The sequence below is a fragment of the Mesocricetus auratus genome, unplaced genomic scaffold (genome assembly GCF_017639785.1).
Source record: "Mesocricetus auratus isolate SY011 unplaced genomic scaffold, BCM_Maur_2.0 Super-Scaffold_6723, whole genome shotgun sequence".
In the NCBI taxonomy this organism is placed as follows: Eukaryota; Metazoa; Chordata; class Mammalia; order Rodentia; family Cricetidae; genus Mesocricetus; species Mesocricetus auratus.
In genome coordinates this window covers 1,857,283-1,879,998 of record NW_024429183.1, presented here as the reverse complement: position 1 = coordinate 1,879,998, position 22,716 = coordinate 1,857,283, and the positions used below count along the sequence as shown (strand labels likewise).

Genomic DNA, 22,716 nt, shown 5'->3' with positions numbered 1-22,716 from the left:
TTAGTGTACTGGGCATAGGAAGCAGCATCTGTGCAGTCGTTTAGAGCAGCAGAGGGCCCAGCTCGTCCATCTTCTGCCTGTACATGTGTGTGAATCCACAGGGTTAATTGTTGTTCTGGTGCTTTTGAAAGCACATGGCACTCTGATGCTGTGGTGGAAAGGACATGGAGCTTTTTCTTAGAGCCCTCTGTGTTTCTTCTTCCACATGTAATGACAGCCCACTTTCTTAAGGTTCAGAGCATGACAGTGTTTTCCCAACAGGTTTGTTGACCAGTTACCACAACTCTGCCATGGAATTTAATAATATACATTGAAAATTGAAAGAAAAAAATCCAAGCCCTAATATCCTGTTTCAGAAAATTCTGCTTGTGATATCATTACAGTTGGAGGCTGAGATGTGCTCAGTGTCTGAACACGTCTAACATGCTGGAGTCCTTAGACTCAGTCTCTAGTACTGTAAGAAAATTCATTATAGTTTGTATTACAGTTAAAATTACCATACTACATATCAACCTACATGTATCTTACTTTAATAAACCTAGGAAATGAAATATGTGGCAGATGTAGTTTGACTGCAGCATAGCCCTGTGGGTCATATTGTGGACAGACCTGCAGTAGTTTGTCTAGGTGTTTGCAGGAAAGAGTTTGTTGCAACAGGATCATTGAATCTGAACAATGCTGGCCTCTGTCACAAATCTCAATTTCCCATGACTTGCTGTTAACAGCTCTGCAGAGCAGAGATGTGCTCACCTGAGTCTAGGAAAAAGGTTCCTTTCCTCTTCATCAGGAGTTGGGGGCGGGGGGACTGAGGTGACTGTAACTCTGTATGTGGGACCTGAGGATCCTAACACTTGCTCCTGTGTTCCACAGAGACTATGATGGGTACCCCTCCACCTGCCAGTGAGCTACAGCAGTCGCAGCCACAGGCTCTACACTACGCATTGGCCAATGCACAGCAAGTGCAGATCCACCAGATTGGAGAGGATGGACAGGTGCAAGTAGTACGTTCCTTCCCACTCACATGCCGGGGAGGTGGGGGAGGAGGCTGGGGGGTGTCGATGGCACAGGAAGAGCAAACGCACTGATAGTTTGAGGTGAGGGTTAGCGCTCTGTTTAGAGAAGTGGTATGACAGCCTTCACATGGCTGTTTGCTGCTCTGAACAACCTAGTGATAGAAACCCTTGGAGAACCATTCACTGGTCCCTACAGTTCATCTCTTATTCTTGTATAATTGTTGAGGTCACCCATATGTGTGCAGCCTGTGTGAGGGAATCAGTTTCTGCTCGCCTCCCTGGTGGCTTTTGTCTACTGGCTGTGGGGCTGTTTTAAAGGAAACATAGTGACTGTAAGTGGTGTGCTTCACGGGATTTGTGTACACAGGCAGTCTCGTCTGGGTAGTGGGGAAGTGCTGGAAAGCACTGGAGATAGATTCCTTTGGCACAGGGTTATGTGCACAGTGAATCAGAAGCAGCCCAACACCTGCAGCAGATTGTTCGATGTAAGATAGGATTTAAAAATAAAAAGATTTATTTTTATTTTTAGTTATGCATATGCATGTGTGTCTGTGTGTGGGGTTTGTGCATGTGAGGGCAGGTGTCCACAGAGGACAGAAGAGGGCTTCAGATCCCTTGGAGCTCGAGTTATGGGGTATTGTGAACTGCCCCACATGGGTGCTGGGAACTGTACAGGTTTTCTGCAAGAACAAGTACTCTTAACCTCAGCCATGTCTCCAGCCCCAGATAGGATTTTGATAGGAGTCAGACCCTGGGCTTCTGTGGAGCCACGTTTATTAGTGCTTACATGAGTTGTTTACATGAAGTGTTTCCACTTCAGTGCAGTGCACACAAGTGACTCCTCCCATGCCACCTTTTCCAGTGGTCCCCCAGTGATTGCACATTCTTAGTTGTTAAGTAACATTTAAAAATTCACCATATCACATAAATCCTGTGATGGAACATTTACTTAAGAGGCTGTGGGATGAGCTTAGGTTGTGCACATATTGCACCAAGCTGGCCAGACCCTGGCCTCTCGGGCTGAGAGCAGATAAGGCATGAAATTGGCAGAGGGTGCTTGTTGTTTCCTTTGGTTTGTTTTTCTCTGATGCTTCTTGGTGTCCTCTCTTGCTGCGGATCCCACAGGGCCACCTCCACATTGCCCAGGTGCCTCAAGGGGAGCAGGTGCAGATCACACAGGATAGTGAGGTGAGTCGGGTGTCACCCTGTGAGGTCACAAGGCAACACAGTCATATATTCAGTGTGTGGAACCAATGCTATTCTCTAGGAGAGAGTCTGCCTGGCTCAGTGGGGTGACTGGTGACTGGGATGTTTTTCTACTGTCTTTTACAATCGACAGTGTTGTAAAATGAGATCTGTGAAGAGACACTGTAGACTCAGAGTGGTGAGAGTAGCTTCCTACCTATTATGGGGCATGCTTGTACATGCCTTGTGAATCTACAATTGTTTAAAAAGGGAAAGGAAAGATATTTTCATTTGTGGGTCAAGAGTTGAGGGAACAGGTTTAAAGTTTTGTGCTTTTTTTTTGTTTTACGAGACAGGGTTTCTCTGTATTGTTTTGGAGGCTGTCGGTCCAGCCTGGCCTCGAATTCACAGAGATCCGCCTGCCTCTGCCTCCCGAGTGCTAGGATTAAAGGCGTGTGCCACCACCGCCCGGCCAAGTTTTGTGCTTTTAATACAAGAGAGAGAAAAAAGATTCAGCTTGTTTTATTTTTGTGGGTTTTATTGCTAAAAGGGGTTAGATTTTTGTAGAATTAGTGGTTTCCTGTTTGTTTGTTTTTTTCTGAATAGTATAGGGAAGTTCTCACTCTGTCTCCCTCTTTCCACTGTGCAGGGCAATCTGCAGATCCATCATGTTGGCCAGGATGGACAGGTAAGTGCTCACCTATCCCCATCCATCCTTCTCACTATGGCCTGCACACAGTCTATATTCCTCAGCATGAGACACTGGTGTGGGGTGGGGGTGGGGTTGCCTCCAGTAGGAGGGAGCTGGGATGAACTGTCCAGGGGTGTGCACAGGTGGGGCTCTGGCCTGTATTGTTTTGTGGGCTCTCATATTAGTTTTTGTACCAGAGAAGAAACTCCCCCCAAGTTCATTGCTTTCTGCAACTTCCCTTGAAAATCTGATGACATTTGCACAGGTAGGACAAGGTAGGCATGCTTCTTTTTCTTGCTGTCAAATGTAAACACCTTCCTGTGCTTCTGAGACAAGGAGAGCAGTTCTTATTGGATATACCTGGAAGAACTTTTGTGCTTAGTGAAGTGTCCCAGGCTATGGGTCCCCAGGAGGGAAGTGCTACAGGGTGGAGGGAAGCTGGGGTGGCAGTGAGGATTTGCACTTCTGTGACCTTTAAGGAGTTTTTGGGAAGGTTGGTTGGTTGGTTTTAGTTCTGGATCACTGTGAATAGTCAGAACAGGCTCCTGTTTGTATAATAAAGCTTAAGAAGTTATGGAGACACACAGGGCTCACTCACCATGCAGGGGGCTCTGTTCCTTGTTTTTCAAAACTCTCTGTGCTGGAAGACCCATGTCTCTTCCCTGTGCCACCCACTTTGGGAAAGAGTCAGAGTGAAAGAACCTAGTCATTACTGCCAAGCTTGTGCAATTGGGAACAAGTAGCGGAAGTTGGTTCTCATAGCCTTCTTCTTGGGGCGTTTTAGCCTTGTTGTTGGCTCCTCTCTTTGCTTTTTATGACATTGTGGTTTATGTTTGTTATGTTGGCATTTCCCCATGGGAACGATGCACCTTTTCATAGATAAGGAAAGCAAAGCCTGTTACCTCAGTTTCCCACTGTTTCTATCATGAATAAAGTTCCACTTGGAATTAAAAAAAAATACAGCAGGCTTTTCACAGTGTGAGTAAGATGCTCGTGCTCGATTGTAGGCAGAAGTGCCTGCTTGATCCTTGGCCTTGTCTACTTAACCTGAGGGTAGAGAGCCCAATGTCTAGCCCCAGGTATGGCAGCTCAGGTCACAGTCGCAGGCTTCTATTCGGGGCAGTAAGGCTATGAAAGAACCGCTGTCTGGGCTTCCAAGGCTGACAATTCTGGTTCTGCCTCTGTCTCTAGTGCCTCAGAAGCTTTTCACTGCTGCCAGCCATGATTCATTACCCCCTCTGCTCTAAGCAGCCCCCCTGCAAGAAACTGCAATGCTGGTCACTTTTCACACTGAGGAGTGTAACATCCCCATCAGAGAAGTAACTTGTACATCCCTGATTCTTTCCTCATGTAAACCCCATACTTTCTTTCTATCCCCTGCTTCCCAGGGTCAGTGTATGTAGGACCACACCTCAAAGGACACAGCTGGCATCCTCTTGTCTTCCGCAGGCAGCTTGCCTTCTTTCTGATGAAAGTCTGTTTTCTGCAGGCCCATCAGCCAGTTGTCTTTGCTTTCCGCTTGTAAAGATTCTGTCCTTATTTTATCGTCTGGCCACTTCTCAAGTCTGTTCAGTAACCTTACTCAGAATGGCTTCATTTATGGGTCAGAAGGCACACATGCTCCATTTACCGTGATGTCCTCAGTGGAGCTAAAGTCACCAGTCCTATGCTGGGGACAGTTAGTTATCCCTGTCACCTGTCCTCTTCCTGGGCCCATAAGAGGATGGTGACTGTGAATCTTAGATTCTTTATCCTGAATTGGTCTTAGATCTTCCTTCCTCCTGTTGTGAATGCCCGAATGTTTTACTGAACACTAACTGCATGTGCTGTATGTAGAAAGGGTGTTGAGTAGGACATCATCCTCAGTTGTAAAAGCTCTGGAGACATTTATATGACTGACTTTTGTTTTTTCAAGATAGGGTCTCTCCTTTAACTCTGGCTGTACTGGAACTTGCTCTGTAGACTGGCCTCAAATTCATAGAGACATGCCTGTTTCTGCCTCTTGAGTGCTGAGATTAAAGGTGTGTGCCACCACCATCCAACTGTGACAAACTTTTTTTAAATTCATAAATTCATCATCATTTTGTCAGTTTGGTATGGGAAGATAGCGGAGCTTGTTGCATCAAGGCTGCAGCAGGACAACAGGATGATTGTGTCTGTCACAGGAGGACTTGAGCAGCAGAAATTCAGTGTCAGTGAGGTCAGATCCACGTGAACTTGGCCTCTAGGGGACCGGTGTACAGCTGCTCCCAGTGTGTACAACCACTTTGGACAAGCACAGTTATTGTCAGTCTCCAGCCTAGAGGCTCTCTGCTGCTCTTGGCCATTCTAGCCCTAGTGGTCATCGCTATTTGCCAATTGTACTTCCCACTTCAGGTTTCTAGACCAATGCTGCAATGACAGGAATTCAGCATCTCTGGTCAGTAGAGGAAGGAGGCAAGGGATTCCCTGGATACTGAAATGTAAATTGCAGCAGAATCTTTTAAAACATGACTTGGAGGGCCTTTGGCTAGGTTCTCGAAGCTGTGCTTTATCTTGGTTCCCAAGTACATCAGGCTTCTCTGGGTGTGGCTGAGTGCTCTGAGTTTACCCTCAGACTGCAGCACCCATACACATAGGCTAATGCACAAGTCTCCCTCCAGCTTCTGGCCAGTGTGTCTTCTTGTAATGGCTTCCCATCCTTTATGTGGCCTTAGGTTTCAGGAGGAAGTTGACTGCCATGTATATTAGAGTTAGATTTAATATGCTCACTAGTTCTAGCTGCAACCATGGGAAAGCTTGTTTGGAGTAAGGTATGGGACTGAGCCTGAGCCTTTGGCTGTTCACTGCATTGTACCTTTGTTTCTCATGGTTTTTGTTGAGAGTTGGCTCTGGGAGACTGGCAGATTATTTAAGCTGTTTGAAACTGGTGACTTCTTTCTTCTCAGGTGAAGCCAAAGGTACCATTGGAAGGTGGGTGACAAACTGCTCTCCATGCTCCTGTCTTTGTAGCTGTGAGCATGTTCGGGATAGTACCATTTGGAATGGTCTGGATAGAGTTTTTATGGCCTGATGGAATTACTGGTGGAACTTTGGGTTGAAGGCAAAGCAGGGTCAGGGAAATCTAGGCCCCTCATGCAGGGAGTTACAACAGGGTAGGGCCCCAGAGTGGGGTCTGTGGGTGTGACAAATGTGTTGATACAGTACTAACTTCTTGTCAGATTTCAATTTTCACAATGTCAGTATAGTGATGTCTTTAATTTATTTGTGTGGGTTGTCAGAAGATTCTGGAAAATAAAAGTCCTTAAATGCTAAGAGCCATAGCATTGAAGGTTGCAGTGCAGTGGATGGGCACATTGACAGTGGTAGACAGTGACCTTGTTGAGTTCATGAGGACTTCTTGAGACCAGTAAACTAGTGGCTGCCTTGAGAAGTTCCCTAGGGGCTGGCTTTGGCTTTGGTCTTGATAGTCACTTTGCCCACAGGCCTGAGCTCTGATGTGAGCCACTGCCTCTTGAGCTTCCTCTCTGTGGGCTGTTGACATTGACAGCTGGTACCTGGAGCAGCTACCCAGGAGAGATAGTGTGTAAACATCTCTCAAGTACCTGTCTCCAGCTGAGCAACTTCAGGTGCCTTGTTAGCCATCTCCACAGCTCCATGTCCTCTGGAGCAGTTGAGCCCCAGCAGAATGAGGGTGGCTGGATGCCTCTAGACAGAGACATGTTGTGTGAATTGGACAGATGGAGTTGGATTTTTCTTTGGGCTGCTGCTTCACAATGACATGGAGACTTACTATGAAAGCTCAGCCTTAGTTTAATCTCACTAGAACATATAACTTAAGCTAACCCATTTATATCAATTCACGTTCTATCATGTGACATTACCGCTCTTCCATCTGGCACCTTCTGTTTGCTCTCCATGTCTCCTGTCTGTCTAAATTCATCTCCTCTTTCTTTCCCTCCGCCTGAAAGTCCTGCCTCTACCTCCTGCCTAGCTATTGGTCGTTCATCTTTTTATCACACCAGTCACAGCAATATGCTTTCACACATTGTACAAATACCCCGCAGCAGTCAGACTTTTGGCCAAGTGTGCCAAATACAGAGACCTGTTGTTGAATTGTACCTGGGCAGTGAAAAAGAAGTTTCAGGCTCGCATGTTACTTTGGGCTCTTGGTTTTGTCCCTGGGGACTTTCTTAGTACTGTGCCTCACAGCTTGTGACAGAGAAGAACCTTTGAAGTCAGGCAGAGTCCCATGAGAAATTGGACATAGTCTGTGGCTGGGAAGTATGTTGTGAATTTTTTTAAAGATAACTTTGAGGAATGCTCACTCATGTTTGTGGTTTCAGCCTCTGGTCACTGGAGCTGGGGCACTTCAAAGGGCTATGCTAGTTGTATAAGGCAATGTGGATTCAAAACAGCCCCAAAGATACCCAAGGACAGTCACATTGCTGCTGTCCCCTGTTCCCGCCTATATCCCACATTCCATTCTCATAAGGACAAAGGCAAAGGACAGACCTTGGAATCACAGAATCATTTTTGATTGATTTTTATCATTTTCTAAAACACTTTTTTGATTTTTCTGAAACAGGGTTTCTCGGTGTATGTAGTAGTTTCAGGTGTCCTGGAACTTGCTTTATGGATCAGGTTGGCTTTGAACTCAGAAATCCACCTGCCTCTGCCTCCCAAGTGTTGAGATTAAAGATGTCAAACTTTCAATATATTTTCAAAATGTTAACTATGATGCTGTTGATAGCATTGGAAACAGGCTCTGTTCCTCTTTTGCCCTTTCCTTGTGGAAGTGTGGGGCCCATAAGTACTCCTGAGTGAGTGCCTCCACTAGTGTTGCAGGTTAGCATTTACACACGTGCATGTGCATACCCCTCCTCTAATTCTGACTCAGAACACTGAGGTCATCTCAAAAAAAAAAAAAAAACAAACAACAACAAAAACCCAAAACAAAAAAAAACCCAAAACAAAAAACCTTGTTTCATCCTAAGGTTTGGTACCTCCCAACCCACTGAGTGATAGACCTCAAAGGGGAAAACAGTGGTTATGTGGGCACATTTTCATACCACCCTAAAGCTGACAATCCAAAAGCCAGGGCCTGTCTGTTTATATGAATTCTATTTTTTATTGTTTTAAGAAACTTGCCCTTGTTAGGAACGTGTTCTACCACTGAGTTATATACTTTGGCTCTTTTATTTTATCTATCTATCTATCTATCTATCTATCTATCTATCTATCTATCTATTTTGAGATAGGGTCTTACTATGTAATTCTGTCTGTTCTGAAACTCATAGAGATCCCCCTGCCTCTGCCTCTGCCTCTGCCTCTGCCTCTGCCTCTGCCTCTGCCTCTGCCTCTGCCTCTGCCTCTGCCTCTGCCTCTGCCTCTGCCTCTGCCTCTGCCTCTGCCTCTGCCTCTGCCTCTGCCTCTGCCTCTGCCTCTGCCTCTGCCTCTCAGGTGCTAGGATTAAAAGTCTTTGCCACCATGTCTGGCTTCATTTTGTGTTTTTCATTTTGAGACAGACTCTTACTAATTTGCATAGGCTGGCCCTGAATTCATTCTCTAGCCTAGGACTTGATTTAATGTGTAGTTCAAAAAGGCTTTGAGCCTGGGACCCCCCCCCCATTCAGCCTCCTGAATAGTTGGGGTTATAGGCCTGCACTAACAGGTCTTATTGTCCATGGATTTCAGGTTGAAAATTTAGGTCACAGTGATGTGCCTAATAAGAGCATAGCATCATTGAGAGGGGAGAGTGGTAACAATTTCACAAAAGCAGTGAATACTGAATTCTCACAGGTCTAGGAGTAGAATGACTGCTGGGCTGGCCTGGTACCTGAGTGCCACATGATTTGGAGCAGGTCATCTCCCAACACTGGTTCTTGCAGTCCCATCTCCTTTGGGGGTGCTCTCAACAGGCCCCTTCCAGAGAGCTGGGGAAGCATGCTGTGGGGAAAGGCTAGCCATCAGCAGGTGTCCTAGCCCTAAGGCTGTTTTCTTTCATAAGAAATGCTGAAGGAGAAATTCAGTGTGAATAGTTTCCTTGTTTGGGGTCCAGTGACACTTTTGCAGCTTCTTGGTGGCATGATATACTGTGCCAACATTCTCCTTGCTCTTTTCTAAGAAACCTGTCACAGGCAAGTGGTGGTTCCAGCCATGGAGGACAGCAGGCTGGGACACTGCCTTAAAGGCCTCCTCTGTTCATTTGGTTTTATTGACCCTATGAACTTGGACAACTGAGTCAGTGTCTTGGGCTGTGTTTCCTAATAGGCAGAATAAACAAAATAACATCTGTGCCAAGTACCCAGAGTCCTGGCTGGCGCCAACCTAGGTAGCCCCAGGTTTATTGGACTGGGATACCAAGCTCTCTGACTGTTCCTCACAGCCTATTCTAGTGTCTTTCCTGTCTTAGGCATCCTGAGTCTGTTTTGGTTAGGCTGACTGAGAGGGCTGTGAGAGCCTCTGTTATTGGAGATACTGCACACACACTTCAGAAGCAGCCACTCTGGTCTTAGGCTTTGGCTGACCCCTCCCCCCCCCAGCAGGGTGCTCCTCCTGTTTGTTTTCCTGTAGCTCCCTCCAGCTCCAAGAATCCTCGTTCACCAGGTGCCCATTCCTCTCATCTGCCCTCTTGCCACCTTCACCTGCCAGCCTTGGACAGGAGGGCAGCGTGTGCATGGCTGCCTCAGTGAGTGACTCTATAGCTTCAACTTTTATCTCTGGAATGGGTTGTATCTGGAGTGGAGCCCCAGTGAAGAAGGAGCCTTCCTTGTGCTGGAACTTTTTTCTAGAGCCCAGTGTTACCATGGGAACAAAGAGCACCTGTGCATCAGAACACAGGCTCTCTCCTTTTGCCCCCCTGGTCCACTCTTTTTTTTTTTTTTTTTTTGCTTGCAGAGTTTCTCCACACTTCAAAACAAGCCATTTGCTGGTGTTTTGAACTCAGTTAAGTCAAAGTGGCCTCTTGGTGACATCACGACTTAGCATAAAGATCAACTGTCATCACATGTAAAGAAACTTTTGATTTTCCAAGTGACTGTGTTTGAGAACAGCCACTGTGCTTTAGTAGGGACACAGTTGCTGTTTCTCACTTCAGGGCCAGGGCCTCTGAGGTGGGGGTAAGAGGTATTGTGCTTCTCAGGAACTTTATCAAGGCTGGTCAGTTTCCCATCATCTCCTGCTTCTCACTTTACTCTCTAATCTGGGGTTAGAGTTAGGATCTGAGGACTGAGTGCTGTGCTCCAATGCTAGCAGAGGCCTAGGGCATGGAGCTCTGAGAAATGCTTGGACTTCAGGAGGTTTGAGCTGCATCATAGGTATGTAAGTCAGGTGGAAAATGGTGGGCATGGCAGTACTCGAACCACAAGTAAGATAAGGGTGGGCAGCTAGAGTACCCCACCCCAGCCTATCTTGTCAACCAAACGGGTCATGCTCTGGTGTGTGTGTATGGAGGACTACTTCTTGTCGATGAGAATATGAAGCTCTTTCCTCCATGCCTCCTCTGGCTACATGAAGGACCCCACTGTGCCCAGTACAGAAACTAGAATTTGGCTTATATATTTTGCATTCTGGTGATTCATTTATATTTAAGTTCCTGCAAATTCCTACTGACATCCAGGAATTTTTGCAGGGATCCAGCACCCATCTTTGCCACTTCTGTTAGTACTATGGGAAGGATCCAGAGAGTAGTTAGGGGGAGACTATTGGTGGCTCCTTTGAAGGGCAGTGAGCTGGTCCAGAGCAGCTGCTGCAGAGGACAGGCGCTTCCAGAGGCCTCAGGGTATTTTGGGAAGTTCTTATCAGCCCGTGGTCCAGTTAGGGAACTCAAGTGAAAGACTCTTGTGTTTTGGCATTGGATCCCCAAGCCCCTGTTCTCTACTTGGATCTTAGCCCCCCCCCCCAAAAAAAAAGCCTTACCCAGTGTTTTGGAGGCTAGAGGTATCCAGAAGAGGCCAGGCTGCCTGCACAGAAGTGTTTGGGGGGGGCGGGGGGGTCAGAATGCTTCCATTATTTCTGGAGGAGTTTCCTGCCAATTGCATTAGGTCCTTGGTAGTCCTTTGTTTATGATCACATTGTTTCAGATAGCTCCTGTTGTTGCATGGCTTTCTAGAATTATGTCTGTGTTTAGATGTCCCTACTTTTGGAGAGATACATGTTCTTAGGTTAGGACCTGCCTTTATTCACTAGGGGTCATTCTTAGAAATGGAGGTTCATCAAACTTGAAGGGATACGGTTCAGTCCACAGGACTCCCTCCCCAGCTCTGTCTCACATTGGTACCATGCTGTCCAGCTTCTTCTACCTTAAATCCCCACAGTTCTGGGCTCTGTAGCTAAGGTCTGTGTTGGAAGCCCACTTTCTCTCATGGAGAGCTCTGTACTGAAGGTGTGGATAGGCTGCAGATTGGGAGCTTCTCCCAGGCAGCCTGCATGTGATCACTGTACCACCTGCTGTCTCATCGCCCAGAATCTCTCCTTGCTTTGTGTGCAAGATCACACCTTCCTAGGATCTCTGGAGATGAGATGGTAGGAGAAATCACCTGAAACCAGGGGCACTAGAATATTGCTTGGTAAACAATTGCATAGCCCCTGGACCCACCAAGGTCATGAGGACTTGAGTCTGAATCCCCAATGCACTTGTAAAACCTGGGCATAGTCATGTGTGTTAAGAACCCCAGCGCTGGAGGCAGAGACAGGCAAATCCAGGGAGGAAAGCAGCGAGATTCATGTCTGGTGAGAGGCCCTATCGCAGTGGAGTGAGACAGAAAACAATGGAGGAAGACTCTGACATTCTCCTCTGGCCTTACCATGTGTATGCCACCACCCTTCCTCCTTGAAAACACATGCATAGAGTACATAACCCCCCCCCAGATGGAACTCAAGGACATGTGTTCAGTAAAATTCCCTTCAAGGACTTAGAGAATCTGTAGCTTAGCTGAGTGTGTACAAATGCCTTTAATCCCAGCACACCTGCCTCTCAGGGCCAGGGCTACATGACTGTGCTGCTAGTTTTATGTCAACTCAACACTAGCCAGAGTCATCAGAGAGTAGGGAACCTCAGTTAAGACTGGGAGAGGCACATGGGGGTCAGTGGGAGGAGAGGAGGGAATGGAGCCCACTTAAAATTAATTAAAAGAGAAAAAGTGCTCCCATAAGATCAGGCTGTAGATAAGCCTCTAGGGCACTTTCTTAATTAGCGATTGATTTAGGAGTACCCAGCTCATTATGCGTGGTGCTGCCCTTGGGCTAGTGGTCTTGGCTTCTATGCAGGCTGAGCAAGCCAGAGAAGGCAAACCAGTAGCAGCACTACATCAGCTCCTGCTTCCAGGTTCCGCCCTGTTTGAGTTCCTGTCCTCACTTCCTTCAGTGATGGACTACAGTGTGGAAGTATAAGTGGAGTAGTCTTTCTTCCCCATCTTGTTTTTGGGTGTGGTGTTTCATCAGAGCAATAGTAACCTTAACCAGAACAGAGCCCAAAAAGTTAGTGTCTGGGAGTATGGCTCACTTGGTAAAATGCTTGCCATACAAGAATGAGGGCCTAGGTTCCAATCCTCAGCACCCACAGTGTACATTTGTAATTCCAGCCCTGGGAAGGCAGATAAGAGGTTTCCTGGAGCTTACTGGCTAGCTGGGCTTGCCAAATTAGCAATTTCCATATTCAATGAGAGATCTCATCTCAATATAGTAAAGTGGAGAACAATTTACATTCATCTTTGGCTGGTAAATATGTATGAATGTGGATGAGCATGAGTCTGCATATGCACGAGAATGCATGCACACACACACACACACACACACCGAGAAGGATAACAAGGTATAATAACTTTGACTTGTCATGGGAATGTGTATATGTATGAAAAGTCTGTGGATGTTTGCTGTTTGGGCCAGTCAGCAATTGAATATTAGTCTTTCTAGCATCTCACTGTTATGGAGAAAACTACCCTTTGAGGTTGGGAAAAGACCCTTGTTTGGATGGATCAAGTGAGTAAGAGAAACAAGTTGACGCTTCTTGGGCTTTTCCTGCAGCTGTGGGCCAGGCTGGCCACACACTAATCAACACGAGTGAGTGTCTACCCCTGGCACAAGTGTTTCCCTTTGTTTTATTTTGGTTTTGCCTCCTAGTAGGTTCTTGGTGGGACCCAGTTTCATATGCAGATACCACTGAAAGGCCCTGGAGCTTCTTGCATAAGGGTTTGCACCAGTTTTGCATTATCTCAGTTGGGTTTTAAGTAGAGTTTCAGAGTTGGCAGTAGATGGAGGAAAACCAGATGGTGTGTGCTTCAAAGCTCAGTGCTCCCAGGTTCTCTGAGTGCCCTGCTCCCAACTCTTGCCCTCTGCCACTTTTTCATATGTCTGAAAAATTGGCAGTGCTTCAAAAAATGTGGTAGGGGAGTTGCTACCAACGAAGCTGAGACTATAGCACATGCCTGCTTCCTGTCCCTGTCTCTGGCCTGTAAGTGCTATGCTGTCCCTTGGGAAATCCACTGGAGGTCAGCTACAGGCTAGTTGGAGTTGGCTGCTTGGAGGTGATAGGTCTGGCTGTTGGCCTGGGTGCCAGCACTCACTTCATTACTATCAGACATTTCTAATTCCAGCGCATGTTTGGAGAACCTGCAGATCAGGTCTCTGTTCCAGATGTAAAGTGAGCAGGAAGAGTGAAGGAACTGAAAGTTCATTATTGGGAGATAAGTGGAAACTCACTCCTGTGTGCCATGCCATGGTGGCCTGCATTGCTGCATTCTTTTTGTAGCTGAGGGCTCATGTCAGCCAGACTTTTGCCTACTGCAGCAGGGATTCCCCCAAACAGACTGAGTAACTGGTCTTCTTGGGCAGCCACAATGACCCTGGACACCCAACACAAGCTCATCTTTGCTATCCTAAAACTGGGATTTGACTTTTCAGTTTTATCCACCACCAACCTAACATTAAAGCCAAACCTCAACTTGCATTATTCTCTTGAAGCACTGCCAGGACATGCCAGAGACCAGGATGTAGTTGAGAGTGTATTGGGCCTTCCTGTGCTCACTGCAGTACACCTGCACTAACTACTCTTGCACAGTGCTGTGATAGGGGCTCTAAACAAGCAGAGCACGTGCAGCACATATTTCCAACATTTGTGGTAGATACCTGCTGGGTGCTTGAGTCAGTCACAGAGCAAGTGTTCTGGTGTTGCTGGGACCTTCCTCAGTCTTGTTTGTAAGGATAGATGCCAAATGTCATCTTCCTTGCCCTCGCCACTATCCTGGGCTACAGAGTTTCAAAGAAGTTCTTGGGATGAACAGCCCATGCCCACCCAGCTGGCTCTTCCTGCATCAGTCTTCCTCATGGCTGTCCTCCTTCACCTGGAGTAGCATTTCCAGTGAAACCAGACTTGGGTTGTTGTGGTCTCATACAGCTGTGGCTGACCTCCAACTCACTTAAGTAGCCAAGGCTGGCTTTGAACCCCTAATCTCCTGCTTCTCCCCACCAAGTGCTAGGATTATTAGCCATCATGCTTGTTTTGGTAACTATCTGGGAAGTGCCTTGGAGCTTTCACTCTTCTGGTGCTGGAGGCAGGTTCACGAATGGCCCACACAACAGAACAGGTGCATGTCTGCTCCTGCTGCTGGAGAAGAACTGGTCATGAGGCTGATAAGTGTTGAGTGTGGACCAGAGACACACAGGGGGAAGCATGGCCAGAACTGGACAGTTCAGGTATGGCCAGGCCTTCCCAGGCAAGTGCCCTCCCTGTGATCATGGTGATGGCACCCTTGATATGAATATTGATCTTCAAGTTTCTTCTTCACAGAAGCCAGCCAAGGTGAGAGCTCACCAGTTCTTCCACACAGTTGAAATGCACTTGGTCAAATCCCACAGCTGGGGTCCAGGCCCCACAGCTTTCTCACTAGGAGAAAGTTTGCAAGCTAGGCCTGGTAGCTCTAGTCTTTGAAAGTCATGACTTTCTAAGCTTTGCCCAGATGAGAATCTTGCTTCCATTCATTGATTGATTAGTCAAGTTACACTTGTCTTAAAACTGCAAATTCAGGTTTTCTTACAGTACAGCACCTCAGATTTAACCAACTTCATGTTTCATACAGAAAGTGGTTTTATTGGCAATGTTGGCAGGACAGCATTATTGGGGTGCTGATCAGGGAGGGTGCTGCTTTGCTGCAGTCAACACAGGCAGATATTCCTGGGAAACAGGTTTCATGATTGCAGAAGTTTCCTTAAAAGAAGCTATAGTTACCTTAGACTCATTATGGAGGGATCTTGTTAAAATGGAACATGATTGGGAAATTGTGGTTATGTTACAACTCCTGACTTGGGGTTTTCAAAGGTGACCTGGCTTCTGAGTTCCCAGGAGATAGCAAACCAGGCAGCCACAGTGTGCCAGCACCTCCCCCTTTTCCTATCTCTTCCCCACAAGGTGGGATCTGTGGCTTGACATGTCACTGCCAAGCCTATAGCCCCCATTCTGATCTCTTCCAGTCGTGGGGCCTGTGCCAGAATCCCATTCCTGTCAGCGGTGACTCAGTGGCCCAGGCTAATCCCTCCCAGCTTTGGCCTCTGGGAGGAGACACACTTGATCTGCCTGCTGGAAATGAGATGATCCAGGTTTGTAAGTGTTTCTTGTTGGGAGATGTGGGTGGCCTGACCAGTGTTTTCCAGGGACCATGAGAAGAAGGGTCAGGTTAGAGTCCTGGACAGCAGGCAGGGCCTGCTTGCCACACAGGTATCTGGCCCTTTGAGAACCTACAGCAAGTTAGACGATGCCACACATTGTGAGCTCAGGCTTACTTACAGAAGCTGCCACATAACTACTATTGTCCATGCTGGTATACCCACAGAGGCCTGAGGATAAGAGCTTGCTTTGGTAGCCAGAAACACCAGAGACACCATAGGAGAAGGGCATGTTAGGGGTATAGTAAAACTGATGAGGTGTCTATGAACAGGTATGTGCCTTATATGTACACGCATTCAAATGCACATGTATGACCACATGTGTCTGAAGACACACTTGAAATCATTAATGGCATATGAAAGTATATGATTTGATGACTGGCTAGAAAGACAGACCTATCTGATGAGCTCAGAGCCCTCACCCCACAGAGCTTTGTATTTATGGAGGCAGGATCATACTGCTTTTGGAGCAGTTCTGGTGTTAGTGTCCTTTCTATCTGAAGCCTGCTGCTTCTGCTGTTCAAGGAGCACATGGAGAGCCACCCTTTGCCTCTAGCTGGGTTACTTTGGTGGATGAGCCAGGGCAGGTCAGGGGAGACAGCCAGGCACAAGTGGGCCATAGGTAGTATTCTGTCTGTCTGGCCCAGTGTTCTTGCAGTCAGACCAGGAAGCTCCTGTGACTGAGATGCTGGGTGAGTCTAGTCCATTTCTCTGCAGAGCATGTTTTTTTGGTGGGTGCAGGGTTGGCATGGGAGCCCATGGGACCCACTGAGATCCACAAGAGCTGCTGAGTGGGGAGGGCAGGAGGTACTCTGGGTGAGTAAATGCAGGGGAAGAGAGGTCCCAAGCCATCTTGGCTGTCCATGAGAGGTCAAGGGAGGGTCTGGAAGAGCCAATGCTCCAACCCAGTCTGCCACGAAAGGCTGTACCCAAAACAAGCTTCATCTGCTCTAAATGTAAAATTCTTGGTTTTGTTTAAGTTGAACTGCTTGGTCAGATGAAGCAAAGCACAATGCCTGGAGAAATGTAGTTCCGAGTGGAGATAACGAACCTGACGCAAGTCAGAGTGGAAGGAGAAAGCCTGTCAGTAACATGAAAAGCCAGGTCATTTTACTGTGCAAGCTTCCCCCTGAGAGGGGTCAAGCTTTGTCTAAGACAAGGTGTGTTCACTGTCAGCCAGCTGTTGGGCAGCTTAGCATCTGTTGCCCTGCTTTGCTCTGAAGAGGGAGGGAGTGGCCAGTAGCTGTGCCACAGCAGGGTGTGTGAGGTAGAGGTAGTGCTGAGGTACTTTTTGGGTAGAAATACCAGGCAAGTATTTATGTTGAGTTTTGAACTTGCCTGGAAACCAACTACGCAGATGTGTGTACACACTCCTTTTCCTTTTAATTAACCTGAACTTGAGCACCTGGAGAAGGGTGAATGAAGATCAGCGTTTCCCTGATTTTGTATAACCTGCTGTCTGTCATTGTGGCCCACGGAGTAGCTGACCAGGATGTGTGGCTCCTGTGAGGTCAAGGAAACTATCTTCTTATCCCAACACGTTGACATAAAGACAAGCAGAAGCAAGCAGGTTCAGAGAGGTCATGAGGGCCAGATATGTGCAGAGATATGCTAGTCATTGGGTTCACTATTTGTGTTGTCTCTTGGCTCCCCTCTGAGCAGAGTCTGTCAGGGCCTCCATAGGTGAGCAGAATCAAACTGGAAGTAAGAAAGGGGTTGACTACTTCCCAAAGGAATATTAGGCGTCAGCCCCTTATGAAAGATACTTCCTGACACTGCCACTGTGGCATCAAGCATGAGTTTCTAAAGGGACAGCTGTATTAAGTCTACTAACATTCACATTCCCAAGTAGTTGTCTCACTTTTTTTCTCAGTTATTCAAAAAAAATAAAAAGAGCTTTCAAGTCATTAAAAATATTTTCCTACTGCCTGTGAACCTGAGCCTATTTTGGTTTGGCAGACCCTCATTAGCATAGAAGACACTGTTCTTACTTGGAGTGTGTCCTTTAAGAAGGCACATGTTATCTGACAGACAGGCCAGCACTATTTACAAGTACAGCGCTTCTTAGTAGTTCCTGGGTGAGTTTGTACTGCTGTCTCTGGTTGTGGGGAGCCATGTCACATGCTGTCTTTTTTATACCAAAGGATGTGTGTGCCATCTTGCCAAAAGGTGTCTCTGATATGGGCAGTTTTGATCATTGTTGGAGATCCATGTCTGGTACTCCTGGCCTTCCCGCCTAGAATAGTACACAGCCCTGATGAAGGGGCTCCTTGGTTCCTGGCAACTATGAGTGACCAGACAGAGACTCTGTGTTGCCCACCTAGAGCCACCTGACCAGTTGTGTGAGCACCAAGTGGATTTTGCAGGAAGTAAGCCAACAGGAAGGATACCCAGAGGTGGGAGTCACCCAGACCTATCCCCTTCCTCCCGATCCATTCTGAGGCAGGGCCTGGGTCAAGCAGGGTCAGAATGATGGATACAGCTAAAAAGGACTGAAGGTTATGTTTGTATAGTGACTTGTCCTCAAGGGTCACACCTCCCCCTAGGAGCCTGTTCACTCCTCCAGTCTCCCTTCTTTTCTCTTTGTGTGTGTGTGTGCGTGCGTGTGTGTATGTGCGCGTGTGCGCGTGCGTGTGTGTGTGTGCGCGCGCGTGTGTGCGTGTGCATGTATGTGTGTATGTGCAAACGAGCACGTGCACAAGTATGCGTGTGCTGTGTGCCTGTGCTGTGCCTGTATTTGCATGTGCATAAGTGGAAGTTGGTGTCCTCATCTATCTTCAACTTTTTTTTTCTCCTGAGATGAGGTTTCTCACTGAATCTGGAGAATACTCTGTTGTCTAGGCTGGCCGTTGCGTTAGCTCCAGCAGTCTTCCTGTTGGGGGTTACAGGCATACACAGCCATTCCTGACTTGTGTGTGAATGCTGACTGTCCAAACTCAATTCCTCATGCTTGCACACAGGCAGTGTACCCACTGAGCATCTCTGCAGCCCTCTCTCTCCTTTCGTTTTCCTCTCTAAAGCTACAGACTACACATGGGCTCTGCCCAGGGGTTTGTTAAGCTCTCCTGCTATGTCAGTGTGCCTGTGCAGTTTTGTTTGGTTAGCTCTTTCCAAGTTCTACCTTATTTGTTTTTACACAGGCTTTAAAAGACTAATGTCTATGTCTAACAAAGATGTTTGCAGAAGGCTATGTGTGGATGTGGCAGATTCCATGACAGTCAAAAAGCGTAACACTCACTTAACCAGGTGTCTCTCTGCAGTGAGCAGTGAGGCTACATTGCATTTACATCCATGCAACAAGCAGCTCCTGCTGCTTCTGGACCAGAAGAGAATGAGGGTCAGTTGACCTAAGCTCCACTGACCAGCCTGGCTTTGTCCCCAACCCCAGGTACTGCAAGGTGCTCAGCTCATAGCCGTGGCCTCTTCGGACCCTGCTGCTACTGGAGTAGATGGGTCGCCTCTCCAGGGCAGTGACATTCAGGTTCAGTACGTCCAGCTGGCGCCTGTGAGTGACCACACAGCTACAGCACAGGTGAGTCCTCTGTCCCTCCCAGGTTCAGTCCCACCGGCCTCTCAAGTAGATATGTGTCTGACGTTCATCTAGAGGTAGGAACTCTTGTAGAGAGGCACACAGACCCCGCTCTGGCATGGGTCTTCTATTAACCTTAACTCCTGGAATCATGATGTGAGGACAGTTCTGGAAGTTTGCATTGTGAGCTGTCTGGGAATGTTTATCTAGATAAGAAACTAGACCAAAGCTCTGCCCTGCCCTCGCTTGCCTCAGAGCCACTCTTAGAGGGTGCCTGGAGTCAGGGCCTCTGTTTCTTGAGAACCCATTGCCCCTTCTGTTGAAGGTCACAGCCCTCTGCCAGGCAGAACATCCATCCCACAGGCCAGAAGCTCTGGGCTCATGTGGTCTCAGCCCAACCAAGGTAGGTAGCAGTGGTAGGGAGGCAGACGCTCAAGACATCTGAGTTTGTGTCATGAGGACAAGTCTCCTACCTCCCTCTGTATACTTCTAGCTGGCTCTGGTAGGAGCTCCTTCCTTGGTGTGCTATGGGCCTGGTACAGTGAGCAGTGCAGGTTCTAACAGAAGTTTCTGGTCCCCAGAGCCTGAGAACCAGGCCTTGGCCTCAGACTGGTCATGATTTTACTTCCCCCAGGGGCTGTTGGGGCCTATCTACCTCAGGAATTGGAAGGCTTAGCTGCCAGGCTAGGTGTCCTAGGAGAGAGCACTGCAAGCTTTGTTCCCTGAAGGTCTAGGAATGACTCTTCAGGTTCTCAGGGAAGGAACTTGACTTGAGATGAAGGCCTCCCCATCTTCAGGCCTCAGCCATAATGCCTGTCAAGTCTCAAAAGGCTACTCCCTTTAGCCTGCCACACAGCTGCCCACTTGATCTCGCTTTTGCAAATTTCTGATAAATCCCAAGGTCTCTCTCTTGCCTGGTGAGCAGAGTTTCATAGAAAGCACTTCAGTTCATATCCTTCTGTCCAAACTGTAACCCTCTTCCCACTCCCCCACTCCCCCTTTTTAAAATCAGCTGAACACAGCCTCAGCCATGTTATCCGCATTGGTGAGAGAGGAACAAGCCACTTTATTTCTTTCCTTAATCTCCTACCCCTGCACAAACAGGATCCCACTATGTAGCTATGACTCCTGGAACTCACTGTGTAGACCAGGCTGGCCTTGAACTCAAAGAGCTCCTCCTGCCTCTTCCTCCAAAGTACAGGAACTAAATGTGTGTGCCACTATGCCCACCTCCTTCCCTCCCTTCTTAAAGGAGACAGTAGTCAAGTCTTTGTCTTGAAAAAGCAGACTTAGATGTACAATAAGAGCTGTCAGGTGCCAGTGCTATGGGGATATGACTATGAGACTTCTGCCTCATGTGGTGCAGGCCCTGTTCCTGACCCAGCGCCCAAGCCCTGGTAGCTTATCCTTTGGTGCCCCTGCAGTACAGCTGAGATGGAAGATCAGTGACTCATTCCAAGGTTGCAAGCTCACACCTTAAAACAGTGACTGCATAGTCTTTCTAATGTACATCACGTACAGGTGCCATGTTTTCAGATTGTCCCAAGATGCTACTTTAGAACACTGGGGCAGTTTCTGTGGAAGTCAGTGTGACCCTGAGATTTTAGGCAAATATGCCAGGTTAAGAACATGCATGGCTAATCTGAGTTGTTTCTCAGGGCACCTTGAGGTAAGGATGGAGAGTTTGCCACATTATGGCCCCGGGAGCCCAAGTTCTCCTGAGCAAGTGTGGGGTCTGGTTGTTTCCCATCAGGTCAGGGGAAGCCTGGCACACACTGAACTCTGAGGCTGATGTGTGTTTTCTACTTGTGTGCGCAGGTTGTGGCTTTTTATAACATGGGTGGCTTGCCAACACAAGTGTGCTGCAGTGTTTTTCTAGAACAGCTTTCTTTTCTTCCCCACCTAGCAGACGGCTGAGGCATTGCAGCCCACTCTGCAGCCCGAAATGCAGCTTGAACATGGAGCCATCCAGATCCAGTGAGACCAGGCATTGTAGGAGAACCACACCACAGCTGCTCACTGACACTGCCCTGTGTCCTGCTCTCCTGCTTCAGCAGAGCAACTGTGGATTCTGCAGGGCATGTGAAAGTTCCTCCTCTTGGGAAAGGTCCTGGCCACCCCCTGCTGGAAGGCACCTCAGGATTGAGTCCCACTGCTGGTCTCTGGAGGAGAAGTATAGTGCAGAGCGTGTTGAGTACATTCAGAAAAACAAGAACTACAATATTTTGTTTAAACAGCTTTTTTTAATTTGCTATGGTGTTTATAACAAAACAGAAAATGGAAAAAAAAAAAACCCAAACCACACACAACAGAAACACAACTGTGGAGTAGCAGAAGCCTTGGCCGTGTGCTCCCTTCGGGGTCCTGACATAGGTATTGGATACAGCTGATGATGCTGGAGCACTGCGGACCCACTGCTAGGGGAGTGCTCCACAGTGTAATTATGCATTTCTAAAGAAATAAAGTGTATTTATGGCCACAGAGGCTCAGTGTTGTTGCACCATGAGAGGACTTCCCAGGGTGCCCAGTCCCAAGATGGGTGCTGGGACACATAGTCATTTCCAGGTCCATGCTACCAGGGAATTCCTGCTCTGGCCCTCACTGCTAGGGAGCATGAGCTCTGGGTACCCCTTGGGGCATCTGGCTTGCATTTCATCATGGCTGAGCACTCAAAGGCAAGGTAATTCCAGCCTATCCTCTTCTGAATGCTTAGGCTCCATAAAGTGCAACCCCAGGGGTCCTTGGAGCATGCCCTGTGGAAAAGGCCATGCCTCTGCAGAGAAAGCAGTTTCAAATAGTCACATCATTAGCTTGTGAAATGCCAATAAAGTTGTCCTTACTGACCGACAATGCCATGCACAAGGCTTTTCCTGGAAGACTTCAAAGTTCCTGTCCCAATTATCATGCCTGTCTCATACCACCACATTCTGAATTCTTGGGCTGGTTAATCATGCTGAGGTAGCAGAGGAGAGCAGCTCTCTGGAATAGACAGTTTGACGGTTTGTGACCATCATAGGAGGCTGGCCACTGCTGAAGATGGCCCTGTGTGGGGAAAATGGGGAAAGGCATGGAGGCTGGAGGTTACAAGCCTATGTAACACATCCTGGCAGGATCCCAGGCAAGAATGGAGAATGGAAGAATGGTTCCAGAAGGATCCAGAGAGGAAAGCACCCACATAAGAAGCATAGTACATATAAATCCATCCTCAGACATGTAGAATATGAGATGGCAGCAGAGTCAGGTCTTCAGAGAACGTGTTCTGAAAGCTAGTGACAGTGTGTCATATGGCCCCGCTTTGTAATCCCAGGAATATCCCCTGTTTTCATGCATACACCTATGTGTGCACATTCACAAGAGCCCCTTTCATAAGAACCTGAAGTGGAAATAGCCCAAAGGTCCAGCATATGAACAGGTGACCAAAGCATGTCTCTGGATACAGAAGATTATTCAACTGCCACAGGATCGGCACTCTGGCCCACACCGTGGCATGATGAACTTGAAAACATCAGTGAGTGAAAGAAACCAGAGGGCAAAGACTACTGGAAGATTATATGAATGGACAGATAAATAGTAACAAATTGTCAGGATCTGAAGAGAGGGATGGTGGGAGTTACATACAGGGGATATTGTGCCTGTGGGGTGGTGACAATTGTCTGGAT

The 22,716-nt window shown here is 47.6% G+C and overlaps 1 protein-coding gene across 15 annotated transcripts in view; it reads left to right on the top strand.

The window, feature by feature from the left end:
- The window catches only part of LOC101843051 (BTG3 associated nuclear protein), a 72,985-nt gene extending 51,449 nt beyond the window's left edge, over window positions 1–21,536 (top strand). For 6 of the 15 annotated variants that reach the window (XM_013115657.3, XM_013115653.3, XM_040735596.1 and 3 more), the window contains 6 exons: window positions 871–1,001; window positions 2,130–2,201; window positions 2,848–2,886; window positions 15,337–15,462; window positions 18,917–19,060; window positions 20,964–21,536. In XM_013115657.3, the coding sequence (XP_012971111.2) occupies window positions 871–1,001; window positions 2,130–2,201; window positions 2,848–2,886; window positions 15,337–15,462; window positions 18,917–19,060; window positions 20,964–21,038 (587 nt within the window). In that variant the 3' untranslated portion in view covers window positions 21,039–21,536. The remainder of the gene's footprint in view (window positions 1–870; window positions 1,002–2,129; window positions 2,202–2,847; window positions 2,887–15,336; window positions 15,463–18,916; window positions 19,061–20,963) is intronic. The other 9 variants (XM_013115660.3, XM_005073116.4, XM_005073120.4 and 6 more) reach the window with 7 other exon arrangements.
- The last annotated feature ends 1,180 nt before the right edge of the window (window positions 21,537–22,716 follow it).